Source organism: Phacochoerus africanus, chromosome 13 (assembly GCF_016906955.1).
Source record: "Phacochoerus africanus isolate WHEZ1 chromosome 13, ROS_Pafr_v1, whole genome shotgun sequence".
Lineage (NCBI taxonomy): Eukaryota > Metazoa > Chordata > Mammalia > Artiodactyla > Suidae > Phacochoerus > Phacochoerus africanus.
The window spans coordinates 24,947,136-24,962,128 of NC_062556.1; the positions used below are offsets into that span (position 1 = coordinate 24,947,136).

General features: G+C 41.6%; 1 protein-coding gene across 1 annotated transcript in view; it reads left to right on the plus strand.

The window, feature by feature from the left end:
• The first annotated feature begins 6,730 nt into the window (after positions 1-6,730).
• VWA8 (von Willebrand factor A domain containing 8) overlaps positions 6,731-14,993 on the plus strand; it is a 392,083-nt gene continuing 383,820 nt past the window's right edge. The window contains exon 1 of the mRNA XM_047755719.1: positions 6,731-7,066. Coding sequence (XP_047611675.1) covers positions 6,904-7,066 — 163 coding nt within the window. The 5' untranslated portion in view covers positions 6,731-6,903. The remainder of the gene's footprint in view (positions 7,067-14,993) is intronic.

The following is a 14,993-nucleotide window of genomic DNA, read 5'->3' on the forward strand; positions in this document are numbered from 1 at the left end:
ACTTAAAATCCTTTCAGTTATCACGTTGCTCAACTTCTGAAGATTGGTTACTCAAATTGTTAACATTTCCTGAATACCTCCAGTGTGATCTGCTAGGCACTTTACATATATTATTGAGTCCTCACAATACCTTATTAAATATTCTTATTTCTATTTTATGACGAAGATATTGAGGGCCAGAAAGGCTGGCCAACTTGCCCAATGACACATAACTAGGAGCGACAAAGTGTGATTTGAGCTCAGATGTGCCTAGTTCCAAAGCCCCCAGTCTTCCTACTTCATATTTCAACTTATTTGCTCACAAGTACTTGAGAATTTGAGCTGCAAAAGTGGAGAGGAGGGGAACAAAAGCAATGTAAGTGTGCGGACAACCTACTGACAAAGTGCTAATATTCTTAATATGGAAAGAGTTCTTAAAATCATTTAGAACAATATTTCAAAAAAGTCATGAAAGAGAATTAGATAATGAGTAACATATATAAAGAACTTTTTTTTTGGTCTTTGTAGGGCTGCATCCGCAGCATATGGAGGTTCCCAGGCTAGGGTTCGAATCAGAGCTATAGCTGCCGGCCTACCCCACAGCCACAGCAATACGGAATTCGAACTGCATCTGTGACCTACACCACAGCTCACGGCAATGCTGGATCCTTAACCTACTGAGCGAAGCCAGGGATTGAACCCGAGTCCTCATGGATCCTAGTCGGGTCTCTCTAACCACTGAGCCATGATGGGAACTCCCTGCCTTAACTCTTATGGATAGTTTGGCTGGGTATGTGATTCTTGGAAATAACTTTCTTTCAGAATTTTGAAGGCATTACTTCATCATTTTCTGGCTTCCACTACTGCTATAGCAAGGGCAAATTTCTCCCAGGAGGAAATGTAATGTACAACAAATTTACTTCTTGCTATAATGTACCCATAAATAGAAGTATACAGCAAAAGGACCATTTGCAATTCAATAGTTAGTAAATTTAAATATTGTTTAACAGTGTAAAATTAAAATTAATAAAAGTTATCTCATTAGCATCTTCTTATGTCCTGTCAGCAGGCATTTGGGGTTATATCGCCTCCCTTTTCTCTCTTTTAGGTATGACTGTGGAAGTCCAATGTTATTTTATTTTTTTGCTTTTTAGGGCTGCACCTGAGGCATATGGAGGTTCCCAGTCCAGGGGTCCAATTGGAGCTACGCCTGCTGGCTGGCCACAACCACAGCCACAGGCACAGCCACATCAGATCCATGTCTGCGATCTACACAGCTCATGGCAAGGCTGGATCCTCAACCCACTGAGTGAGGCCAGGGATTGAACCTGCAACCTCATGGTTCCTAGTGGGATTCGTTTCCTCTGTGCCATGAAGTGAACTCCTCCAATGTTATTCTGATTCTTAATTCTTTACATAAGCCTGATTTTCTCTTTGGTAGATAGTAAACTAATTTCTTCATCCTCAATTTACCAATATTTCACAATCAGCTGAGCCTGATTCTTGCTTTATTTCTGAGAAATTTTCCTAAATTTTAATGATTTGATGATTTCCTTCCTTGATCATTCTGTCTTCTCTTTCAGGAATTCCTGAACTCTGAAACTTGTATGTTGAATCTCCTGGACTGATCTTCTAATTGTGGTATCTTTTCTTAGTCTTTTTTCCCCCTTTCTGGGGGATTTATCCAACTTGATCTTCTAACCTTTCTATTGAGTTCATTTTTTTTTCTTCTTATGAAAGTTAGTTGATTCTTTTTATCTTTGTTTTTCACTTCATTAATTTTTTGTTTGTGACAAAAAATTATTCCTTCTTTCAACTTCCTTTAGATTTTACCTATTATTTTTTTTAAACTTCTTAAGTTGAAAACTTAGTCTATTAATTTAAGGCTCTAAGCATAGTGTGGCTTTAGCTCCATATCATAGGATTTAATAGAAGGTATTTTCATTACTGTTTAGTTCCAGGTATTTTCTAATTTTTTTTGACTCATGAATATATGGAAGTACATCTATTTTTAATATTGCCCTAAAATGGACTTCTCATTTAATTGCATGAAGATAAGAAATTCTGTTCCTCAATTCTTTGATTTTTGTTGACAATTGCTTTGCGGCTTTTAATATAATCCATTTCTAATGCTGTACTTGTTCTTTTAAATAATGTACACTCTTCGATTGATGCTTTCTTGATTTTTTTGGTATGTTCATCAAATAGAGCTTGTTAATTGTGCTGTTCAAGTATCCTATTTATTGAGTCCATTTTAAATTAAAATCATTGGCTTATATTTTTCTTCATAACAAGCAAATACTGTATTCTGCCTTAAACTCATTTGAGTTTCAAGGAGAAGCCATAATTCTAGGGATTCTAGGGACAAAATAGTTCTACCTAGAATTAAGAAGACAAATGTGATTTCTTGCTGTCTCCCTTGTGCAAGTTTTTTTTTTTTTTTTTAAATAGTCCACCATTTAGCTAACTGCGTAGCCCTTTGTCGGTCCTGGCTGGTTTCTTCAATCTATTCCCTGCCCTCTTGGTGCCCCTATAGCCATGGGTACCAGGATAGTAGATATCCCCAGGGCATTTAGTACCTTCAGTGAGTCCCTACCTTCCCAGACTCTTCTTCCAGCTTCATTCCTGGTTTAACAGAATTTCCCCTACTTTCACCTAAGCTTACAAATTCATTTTAAATGAAATTTAAAAAAAAATTATCCAGCATGATTAGGTGTTTTGAAATGGGAGAGTTTCTGTTGGTGTATCTTTCTTTTTTCTTTCCTCCTTTTTCTTTTTTTTTTTTTGGTCTTTTTAGGGCCGCCCCTGTGGCATAAGAAGGTTCCCGGGCTAGAGGTCAAATCGGAGCTGTAGCTGCCAGCCTATGCCACAGCCTGCCTATGTTGCAAAAAATGAGAGAGCTATTCTTTTTTTTTTTTTGTCTTTTTAGGGCCGCACTCATGCCATAGGAAGGTTCCCAGGCTAGGGGTCAAATCGGAGCTGTAGCTGCTGGCCTACGCCACAGCCACAGTAATGCCAGATCTAAGCTGTGTCTGTGACTTATACCTCGGCTCACAGCAACACCTGATCCTTAACCCACTGAGCAAGGCCAGAGATCGAACCTGATGCTAGTCAGATTTATTTCTGCTGAGCTGCAACGGGAACTCCTGGTGTATCTTTCTTACTTTACTCTCTCTCTCCTGTCCCTCTTTTCCTGCTAGTGTCCTAGTCTAAAAACATTTTATGATGTGAAGGGGCCATCATCTGTGTTCTTCTTTCCTCTTTTCTCCAAGTCCCTGCTCAGTTTTTATTTTATTCTATCTTGTTTTATATATATATATAGTGATGTCTTGCAGTTGAAGAGAGAGCAGTTACAAATTACAAAGTGTTGAAGGGACAGCCTTAGCAGCAAAACAGTAACAGGAAGAACTGTTGTTCAGTGTTATAACCAGTGCTAAAACATGTGGCATGTAGGTGATCTCCAAAAATAGTTATGGCAAAAAATGCATCTGCTTGGATCCTTTCAGATCTACTGAATTAGAACCTCAGGGTAGGGGTGGGGAATGAAGGCTGAGAGTTGACATTTTAACAAGTTGTTGGGATGATCAGGAGGCACACTGAAGTCTGGGAACAACTGGTAGAGACCTTCGATTTCTCAGTAGAGTGGACAGTAAGGATAAAGAACCTACCTGTTTCTTTTCTTTTTTTCTTTTTTCTTTGCTTGGCCATGCCCATGGCATAAAGAAGTTCCTGGGCCATAGATCAAATTGCCTCACAGCAACACCCATGCTAAAGCCAGATCCTTAGCCTGCTGAGCCACCAGGGAACTCTCGCACATACCTTTTTCTAATTGGACATAGTATGGATGAATTTTTTTTTTTTTTTTCTATTTTAGGGCTGCACCTACGGCACATGGAAGTTCCCAGACTAGGGGTCGAATCGGAGCTACAGCTGCTGGCCTACACCACAGCCACAGCAATGCCGGATCTGAGCCGAGTCTTCGATCTACACCACAGCTCACCGGAATGCCAGAGTCTTAACCCACTAAGCGAGGCCAGGGATCGAACCCACATCCTCGTGGATACTAGTCGGGTTCGTTAACCACTGAGCACCACGACGGGAGCTCCCTGGATGAATTATTAATTACACTTTCCATCCATTACAGTAATGTGGCAGGCAAGAAATAGTCCTTCCAGACTCTGGAAAAAGCTTAACAGTAAATTCCATATGTTTTTGGCAGTGTGACTTATTGAAGGTACTAGTTATTTTGCTGAGAATTTGAGAGAAGTTACCTAGAGATTATGATGGACATTTCTTAAAACCAACGCCTCTGGTTCATCTATTAAACATTGCTCGGGTCTGTTCTTTCGCATTCAGCCTCAATGCCACCAACAGGGGTCTATTGTTTCAAGCAGGGAATTTTTTTTTTTTTTTTCTAAACTGCCCCATAGCTAGAACTTGATGCTTTCCATCTTACTCACTTCATAGCTCGTGTCCTGCTTAAAATATGAGCAAATTGATCAAATATGAGCACTTGGGTCGTCTAGTGGGGATCCAATTTATCTACAGAATGAAGTCCAATTTCTTCATTTGAAATTCTCCAGCCCTTCAAGCTTCTTGACTCTATATATCTTTTCCTCTTTCTGCTGACAATACCTTCTCCCATTCTCCAAAGACTATGCCTCTCTTACCTAGCTGGTCTCACTGTCTCCCTAAATGAATCATGCTTCTCCGGACTCTAAAGTTCGACTCATGCTTTCTCTCACTCTTCTTTGTTTATGCAAATCTAAACCAGCATTCAAAGTGACATTCAGACGCCACCTTTTCTCTAGCTCAATATTCTCCTTTCCATTGTAGAACAATCCCTCTAAAAAATCTCCAGCATTTTCCCACTTCTTGGAGGTCTGTGTGCAAATCCTTCCCCCCCCCCCCCCCCCCCCCCGCAGCCCCAGTTTCTTTCGGGTCTTATCTCTACAAACTCCTTTGTGCACTTGACCTCTGGACGCATTCACTCACTTTCTGATTCACCGTCTTGCCACACATTTTCAGCTTTCTATACCTTTGTCCCCGTTCTTGCCTCTGCCAGATAGGCCTTGCCCTTTTCGGAGCCAGAAAAATGCTTCCATGTCCTTCAAGAGGCACTTCAAACATTATCTTCTGTGTTGAACCCTCCCTGACCTCTCCCAGGTGAGGTACTCTGCCCAGAGTACTCTGAGTGTAAATAAACTAAACATATGTTTCACCGTGTTGTAATTCTTTACGTGTATGTTTGTCTTCTCTACTTGATGTGAGGCCACTGTGACACAGTACCTGGCGTGACACGTTTATGCAATGTCAATAGCTCAGGAAATGTTGCTGAGTGACTTGAACACTCTGACCTATATTCAGCTTCCCAGTGTCCTAACACCAAGAACTCCTAGTGCTTATACCAATTATTTTGCTAAATTACCTTAGAGTATTCGTCCACTGTTTGATGTGTGTTCTAGACTTCAGTGAGATAAATGGAGAGGTCCCAGCCCTTCACTCTTCCAGCCTCAGTTTCGTCATCTGTAAAATGGGGGAAAGGCATAATACCTCCATCAAAGCATCGCTCTGCGAAATGAGATCAAGAATTTAGCACAATGCCTGACAGGGAGCCCGGACTCAAAGTGGGAGAAGTATATTACCAGCGGTGACATTCTATATTTGTCATTTCCCCCAGCAGCCTCTAAGGGGTGTGGTGAAGATTGAAATATGTGAACCCACGTTGACCTGCACTATACAAACTGTAGTTACCTTGACGTTCACTATCTCAACTAGGTTAGAAGCCTGTTTCAGCCTTAGGACAGGTTAACCGAGCTCTTAGTCCAAACTCCCCCCAGATGCACAAAGCCTTACCCAGTTGTGGTGTTGTTTTCAAGTCTCCTCCCACTTTCTTCTCAGCCTCCATGACAGGGTTATGCACATGGTAGGCGCTCCATATAGATTTAAAGATAGGAAAAGCTCTGGAATTAGCAAGGCCTCGACCTGAACGTGAAGCCTTCTGCATTCTTTTTGCTTGAGGTTTGTTTTGCAGTTCACTTGATTTAAACATTCTGCCTTGGTCAATTCACTCCTGACATTTTGGCGATGCAGTAGAATCAAATTTAGGCTTCGTTTGCTTTGTGATAGGACCATTTCCGCTTTGGGTAAGGATGGCAGGGACGCAGCCTTAGCTGGTAACCTACTTTTTTCTCTTCCTAAAGACATAAATTATGTTTATATAAGTCTTGCACCGCAGAAGGACTGACCACGTGGTTGATGTAGGTCCTTTTAGACATTTTGGCAGTTTCTCTATATCACTGAGATGTGGGCTGTCCATCTAGAACTTAAGGGGTGGTAATAAAACACGTAGAAAAAAATTAACAAATAAAGGTCAAGTTTTCAGGTACTGAGTGGAAACACCGGTACGGCCAAGGTCAAGTTCCCATAACCTCCAGAATACGTACTCAAGTTCTGAAAAGGGTTGAAGCAGCGCATGGGGAAAGCGCAGTGTACTAAGACAGGGCTGTTAGCCAACAATCACACCATCAAGTGACAGGACTGCAAGGGAAGGGCTAGAGGCCGCCCGGGAAATTCAGGTGACCGGTCACAGGTGAGGGCGAGGCGCGCCCCGGAGCCAAGCGCCCGCCAATGGGCTGCAGGAACGACCGGAGGGGCCGGCCCGACCCGGTGCCAAACTCATTGCTCCGCCCGGCCGGCTCCAGCCCGGCCCCGAGCACGGCTGCCGGATCCGTTCGCCCTTGTGGACCCCGGGAGGGCCCGAGACGGCGGAGCCGGTCGCGCCGGGGGAAGGAGTTTCCGGCGGACGCGGCTCGGTACCGCTTCCTGTCCCCCTGTCCGCGCCGCCTCACGCCGCCTGTCCCGGACGCCGCTCTCCCCGGACCCCACCCCCGCCTCGCAGTGCTCGGCGACGCCCCAGGCCCCATGCAATCCCGGCTTATGCTCTTTGGGGCGCCCGGCGGCTGCGGCAGCCCAGCCGCGCGGCGCGTGCGGCTGCTCCTGCGGCAGGTGTTCTGGGGCGGACCCGGCAGCGACGCGCGGCGCTCGGACGTCAGGCTGCTGCACGCAGGGGCGGGGGCCGACAAAGGTAACCCCGGACGCCCCGCCGCCTTGCAGTCCCCGCGGGGCCCCCGCTCCCCCCTCCTTGCGGCTTCACTGGCTCCAGGCGCCGGGAGCCTGGAGGTTGAGAGTCTACTCTCCACCTCTTCGCTAACTGCTGTGTAACGTGGGGCCGGGCGCTTGCACTCTCTGAGCCTCTTTCTGTAACCCGAGGGAACTGGATTTAGGGTTCTGATGCCCTGGAATAGTGCTTTCTCTTTTCCCCACTGCTGCTTTCACCCTCGGAGTTCTCACTGGGATTGTACTACACGCGGAGGTTAATCCAGCAGTCCTTAGAGGATGTTGAAAGCTGAACTTGACCTTGCCCTCAGAGTCCGAAGGGCCTGAAAGGCGCTCTGTGCCTTGTTCCAGCCAGCACTTGTGGTGGCTTAGAAGTGTCCATTCTCGAGGAAGAACCTCTCATTATGTTTTAAATGTATTCATGAGCCTTTCCAAGCTTTACTTGGAGTTTTCTTTTCTCATTGGTTCGCATCTTAGAGCTGAAAACCACAACTTAATTTAGTTAAAACCCCTCACTCTACACTTGAGGTATTTGAAACCCAGAATGGAAAAGTGACTTGCTGAACACAGCGAATAGTGACTGCACTACAGTCGTATGCTCTCATTTCAAAGCTCAGCATTTCTTGGCTCTGCCTGAGGTGGTGTGTGTGCGTGCGCGCGCGCTGGAATTGGAACGCTTGTGCCGGTTAAGGGAAAGGATTATGTTGTTGGTGCCACTTGAAGGACAAGATGAGTCTAGGCAAGATTTTGTCAATGTCATTATCGCTTAGAATAACGGAGGTTTTCACCGTGAAATTGCTAGGTTCATTCTTCCACTTGGTCCCTCACACTCCCAATAATTTTTCTTGTCAGGAAATGAGAGAGTTTAAGTCCCATCCATTTCATTTCATTCATTCATTGAACAAATATCTGTTGTTTTTTTTCTCTTTCCTGTATAGAGTTCTGACTTCAGATTTTGCCCCTTTATCAATTATTATGCTTCTAAGGTGTTTGTTTATACATTTTTTTTTTAATCTTTGAGTTTTTGTTTGTTTTTGCTCCTTTGTTCTAAAAGGCACACATAGGTCAAGGGTAGAAGTGTAGCGTAATCCACACCTTGGGCTTGGAGTTAAACAGTCTGGGTTGGAGCCCATTTCTGTACTGTCTGGATAAGGGGACTTGAGGGTAGGTTACTTAATTTGGTGTCCCAGTTTTCTTATCTGTAAAATGATAGGGTGGTTGTGATGATTTAACTAATTAATACACTCTCTGGCACATACGTATTAACTAACATTCAATGAAAGTTAGCTTTTTATTTTTTGAGAAATTGTTTTTCTTTAAGTACAGTTGATTTACAGTGTACGTGGCAATTTCTGCTGTACAGCAGTGACCCAGTCATACATATTCATACATTCTTTTTCTCTGTCATCTCCCATCATGTTCTATCACAAGAGATTAGTTATATAGTTCCTTGTCTTGTACAGCAGGATCTCATTGCTTATCCATTCTAAATGTAATAGTTTGGGAGTTCCCGTCGTGCCTCAGTGGTTAACGAATCCATCTAGGAACCATGAGGTTTCATGTTCGATCCCTGGCCTCGCTCAGTGGGTTAAGGATTCGGCGTTGCCGTGAACTGTGGTGTAGGCCGGCAGCTATAGCTCAGATTAAACCCCTAGCCTGGGAACCTCCGTATGCCTTGGGTTCGGCCCTAGAAAAGACCAAAAATACATACATACATAAATGTAATAGTTTGCATCTGCTAACCCCAGACTCCCAGTCCATCCCACTCCTTCTTTCTCCCCCATGGCAACCACAAGTCTGTTCTCCAAAAATTAGCTGCTTTATTATTCTTAGTATATATAGTTTCAGCTGTGTGAGATTTATTCTGTTTCCTTGGTTTTAAAAGAAATGAAACCAGTTCCTTTTAGGTTTAGAACTGTCAGAGCTATCCAGGTAGGCTGATGGGACAGGGTTAATCCGTGTGAACTTAAAAAAATTTTTTTTGTTCCTTGTACATGAATAATACATGCTGATGATTAAAAAAATTGGAACTGTCCTCAAAATTTGTGTTATGTTCAGCAAATCAAATTATAGGTTTTGCTTCAAATGTGAGCATCAAATACATATTGCAAGTAACATATTAGCTTCTTAGACTCTGTCATTGACTCTGGTAGGTTCACACCACAAGGAGAAAATTATGTTAACCCTACTGGCTTTGCCACTGCAAAGTTTCATAAGATTGAAGGTATGAGGACTATGGATAAATGCAGCTGGAAACTCACCAGAGATTTGGACTCTAGTAAGAACATCTGTGAGCCAGGTAAACAGGATCCAGGCTCTGGGCTTCTCTGGGCTTCCCTGGGACATAACATTGGCCATCAAGGTTGGAGCGTCCCATTTTGCACCAGAGGTCACACACAGACAGATGTAAACCACAAATAGCAGCATGCCGTAATGAATTACAGTTTAAGCTGGAAAGATGCTCTCAGCTGTACTCACACATGTGACCAGTAACTCATCTCCTCTGTGCATGTCATTGACCTTGCTTCCTAATATTTTGGGGGAAGAGCAGCAAGGTACATAAGCAATAGACATAAATTGTGTTTGAGTCTTGTCTCTCTTGGACTGTATGTATGTCTTATTTATCTTTATATTCCTTTTTGTGCCCGTCAACTCTTGGTGGCTTATTTTGTTCCATTTCATACAGAGAAGGAAGAGGAGAGAGTGGAGGTTGCCTTGTTGGCTTTCAAAATAGGAGCTTATAAAGCCTGAGAAGCAGAGGGGAGCAAGTATCATTTGTTAAAAAAGAGAAAAAAAAAATCCCCACATCCACTGCTTTTTATCCTTTGCTTAGGTAGTCTAAGCGTCCATAATTTATAAGTTGTTTATATCTCTTTACACTTCAATTAGTTGTATTGTCTCTTGGTTTTAGGAACAAAGAGGGTAACAAAGGTTAGTTACTGTAAAGAGCTTCCAATAAAGATGATTGTTGTGTTGCGGCCGCAGGCGCTCAGTAGGGCTCTGATGTTGAACAGGTTCAGATATACCACAGGCCAAGATCAAATGATGAATCTGGGAACAAAACTCTGTATAAATCAGCTATGACATGTTTAGTGCTGTCCTTTAACACCATTATTGTTAAAAAGGGTGAACTATTTTATATTTATGACTTTTATGTATGTTTGTTTACAGAAATATTTAAAAATCCTTTTGGTACAAGAAACGTATGCTCATTGTAGTGAAAGATACAGACATGTCCCTTAAAATGTCATTTTCCCCTGCCAATTCATAATTGTCACTTTTTTGTGTTAATACTAGCATATTTTATAAAAGATATAAGGTATATGTTTATGTCCGTGTTTTAAAAAAATGGTATCATGTATGCTTTACAATTTATTATCACTTAGCCATTATTGTTAATGTATTATCATTGTGATAAATATTGCTATTTATGGTCATTTTAAATAGGCATTACGTTCTATATTTATTTTACCAATTTCCCATTCTTAATTATTCAGGTGTCTATTTTTAAGTATATAAATAGTGTAGTAAACATTCATCCGTATGTATTTTTGTGACTTTAAGATTTTATCCTTGGGCTATAGGAGAATAAATGACTTTGGAAAAGGGAAATACAGAGTGCCTGCTTCAGTTGAGAAATAGAGTATAAAGGGAAAAACTGTACTGGGTGTGCTCAGGTCTTAGCTCTGTATTTGGTAGGTATTGAACTTTGAGGAAATTATTAACTACTTTGAACCTGCAAGAGGCTGTTTTGACCTGAGGACATTGTGACCCTTGTCTATTACAGAATTTAGAAGTAAAATCCAAGAATAGTTGTAACCTAATAAATTGTTAGAAAAACCTATGTTAGGAACATGTGGTCTAATGTGGAAATCGCTGATATATTTGGTTTTCTGTTGGGTCTACGTTTTGTATTAAAAAAATAAAAATGGTGACACTAAAGTGGTTCTAACCAGGGCTGATTCCCCTCCCCCAGGGGACATTCAGCAATGTCAGAAGGTATTTTAATTGTCATAACCTGTTGGAAGGGGGTGCTACTGGTATCTAGTGGGCAGAGGCCAGTGATGCTGCTAAATAGTCTACAATGCACAGGACAGCCCCTCACAACAAAGAATCACCTGGCCCAAAACATCAGTAGTGCTGGCTGTTGAGAAACCCTGAACTAAACCAACCTCTCTATCAAGGCTTCAAGTCCATTTCAGAGTTGAGTGTCCTCAAGTGTGTATATTCACTAGAATAATTTGTAGTTTACAATTTGGAAGCCATTAAGCATTAAAAACACATTTTAGAAGGTCTACCAGACATGCCTGAACTATGTAACTGAGAAAGGCATCTTGACAATGGAACAGCCTCGCGATATCTGGGGAAGACACCCATGTTTCTCATGGGTTAGCCAAGAATTAAATAAAAACTGTGAGTCACATAAACAATTTAAACACTTATTAGAAACTATGAGGATGAAAGAAAACTCTGGCAAGGCTACTTACTGCAAAATTTGCTAGTGATGAAACACTGAAGAAAAACTTTTTGCTATTCAATCTGCGCTGATGGCCACAAAGGAAAACAAGAGTTGTAGAAGATATAATTGGTGAAATGCTATATGGACAAAAGCAAGTGATTGATAAATCAAATCTTCACTAGGAAATAATTTATTTCCCCTATTTTTACTTTGGTTGCCCACACAAAACACAGAAAACCAAGAGTTTTATTGGACTAGACGTTGGTATGATGTTTTCAGGCCCAACACTGCTTCTCAGGTTGAAACAATAGCTACTATAACCATTCTTTTCAGTTTTTGGTTTTATAGTGGTGCAAATTGCATGTTTAAAAACAAATGTTAGGTGGAGTTCCCGTCGTGACTCAGCAGTTAGCAAACCTGACTAGGAACCATAAGGACACAGATTTGATCCCTGGCCTCGCTCAGTGGGTTAAGGATCCAGCGTTTCCGTGAGCTGTGGTGTAGGTGGTAGACATGGCTCGGATCCAGCATGGCTGTGGCTGTGGCTCAAGCCAGTGGCTACCTCTCCGATTGGACCCCTAGCCTGGGAACCTCCATATGCTGCGGGTGCAGCCCTAAAAAGACAAAAAGACCAAACCAAAACCAAAACACAAAGCAAATGTTAGGTTTTTATCTGTCTATGAAACCCATTTTACTTTCAGTAGATTAGCCCTTCTGGCAGAAAGACTCTAGGAGTGGTGCCCAATCTGCCAATCCCCTGCCCACGGGGTGTACCTGGACTCTGACATCCTTGGGATTGGCATGTTGTCTATTCCGCTTCAGAATCATTTATTATGAAATATTAATGTAAATAAAAGGAAAAAAATGCTCTATAAAAATAGACCAGGCAGTTCTTTTGGCTCAATTTTGCTCTAAAAGCTAGCAACTTGATGAGAATTTATGAATACTAGTATTCTCATTAAGATGTTTGTTTTCAGAATATCCTCAGGGTTAAAATGTTCTATGTTTTTCTTTGAGCATGTATCTTTGTAAAATAGCAATTGTTACACTTGCTCTGCCTGCCTTTACCTTACAAACATTGTTGAATTAGTCAGCAGTCCTTAAGTTTTGAGTGACAGAAATGTGCATAAACATTGATCGGCTGACACAGGTGAGAAGTACAGTGGTTTCAGGCTAGTCTAGATGCAGGATGTTCAGATGTCTTTAGGGCTTTGGCTCTCTCTGCCTTTCCTCATGGTTCCCCCACTCTCCCTTTGTTGGATCTACTTTTTACTGTATTGGCTACTATGCCTGGCAGTCTTTCTTCAGATGGTAGCAGTGATAGCCTTACTGACAGCCCCAGACTTTAATTGTCCTTACAATTCACAATGTCAGAAGAAGAGAGGAGTTCCCATAGTGGCTCAGTGGTAACAAACACGACTAGTATTCATGAGGACCCGGGTTCGATCCCTGGCCTCCCTCAGTGGGTTAAGGATCAGGCATTGCTGTGAGCTGTGGTGTAGGTTACCGACATGGCTTGGATCCTGCGTTGCTATGGCTGTGGTGTAGGCCAGAGGCTACAGCTCCGATTTGGTCCATAGCCTGGGAACTTCCATATGCCATGGGTGTGGCCCTAAAAAGACCAAAAAAAAAAAAAAAAGAAGCAGGAGAAGAAAAAAGACAACATCTTTTCCTGTGAGATCAATAAACCCCTCTCTTAAACAACCATGGTGGCCAGAGAGTAGAATTATGCAGGGCGCTTATTTCTGGGAGTTTGGGTGCAGGGGTAAAGGTTGGATGAGTAGTATAAACTCCGCTCAAACTGAATGGAGTGGGTTCTCTACTGGGGAGGGATTCTGTCATCAAAAGAGAGGAGAGTATTGGGCATGTAGAACCAAACCCATTGTGGCTCAGCAGAAACGAATCAGACTAGTATCCAAGAGGACACAGTTTCCATCTCTGGCTCAGTGAGTTAAGGATCCTGCACTGCTGTGGCTGTGGTGCAGGCTGGCAGTTACAGGTCTGATTCGACCCCTAGCCTGGGAACTTCCATATGCCATGGCTGTGGCCCTGAAAAGACAAAAACCAAAACCCCAAAAACCAGCTGTCCACTAAAAATCAAGTGAGCGATGTCCAAACAGGTCTGTACAAGAGTGTTATATAAAATATACTTTTAAATTATCTTGAAAATAGAAATTATTTTTCTGTAAACTTTCGGGAAATCCTTTGAAGTTAGCATCATTGCAAGTGATAAAGTCAAGACCTGTTACTTTAAAAATGGCCTTGAATTTGGTTTCATTTGGAAGGTTTTAACTATTAGATTCTGTTCCATGTTTGAATAAAATGTGTAACTTAATTTATTGGTAGTGGTAGTTATGTGACAGTTTGTGTACTGTATAGGGATTTACCTTAATCTGAGTTAATGCGTGGTTGCCTTTTTGCATTCTTTGTAATAATAAATGTAATTAAATGTTAAGTAGCATATTCTATAACAATTTGTACATTTTTGTCAACTCATTCTTAGTTATTCTAATAATTTCCATAAGGGTATCTTGTATTATTAACAATTTTTTTTGTCTTTTTTTAGCTATTTCTTGGGCCGCTCCCGCAGCATATGGAGGTTCCCAGGCTAGGGGTTCAAATCGGAGCTGTAGCCACCGGCCTACACCAGAGCCACAGCAACGCGGGATCCAAGCCGCGTCTGCAACCTACACCACAGCTCACAGCAACGCCAGATCCTTAACCCACTGAGCAAGGGCAGGGACCGAACCCGCAACCTCATGGTTCTTAGTCGGATTTGTTAACCACTGTGCCACGATGGGAACTCCTATTAACAATTTTTTTAAAAAAGATTGCACTTAACTATTTATTTGGTTTATTCAAAAAGAGGCATACATTAGTTTTCATTTGCCTAAGTTGTGTTACCTATTGTGCTATATCTTCCCTTTTAGATTAATAGTTCACGTAAATGAATCCTTTATAAGTAAATGACTTTTTTTTCATTTTCAGTTCATTTTTTAAAAATGATTTTTTGAGTATGTTGGAAGATGGGCTAGTCTCAAAGAATACAGAAAATCAATCAGTAAATGAAGGCTTGAAATAGACTTAATAAAAAAAAAACCCAGTATCTAATTAAAGTGAACCAGAGCTTAAAACAATACTTAAGAAAATAATATCTAATTAAAAAACTAATCATTCATGTGTGCATTCACTTATCAAACATTTATTGAACACCTGCTTGGTTTGAGATATTATTTTTTGCACTAGGGATACAAAGGTGATTAAAACGGACTTTGCCAACAAAATGCTCTAGTCCTTTAGACTGAACAGTGGTCTTCATTTTTCTCACTTATCTTCTAAAGGGATTTTGCAAATATATATCCCTTTGTACATTTTTAGGTTGATATCTAGAAATTTTCCTGATAGCAATAAATAGTCGAAGAGCATGTTGTTTCCA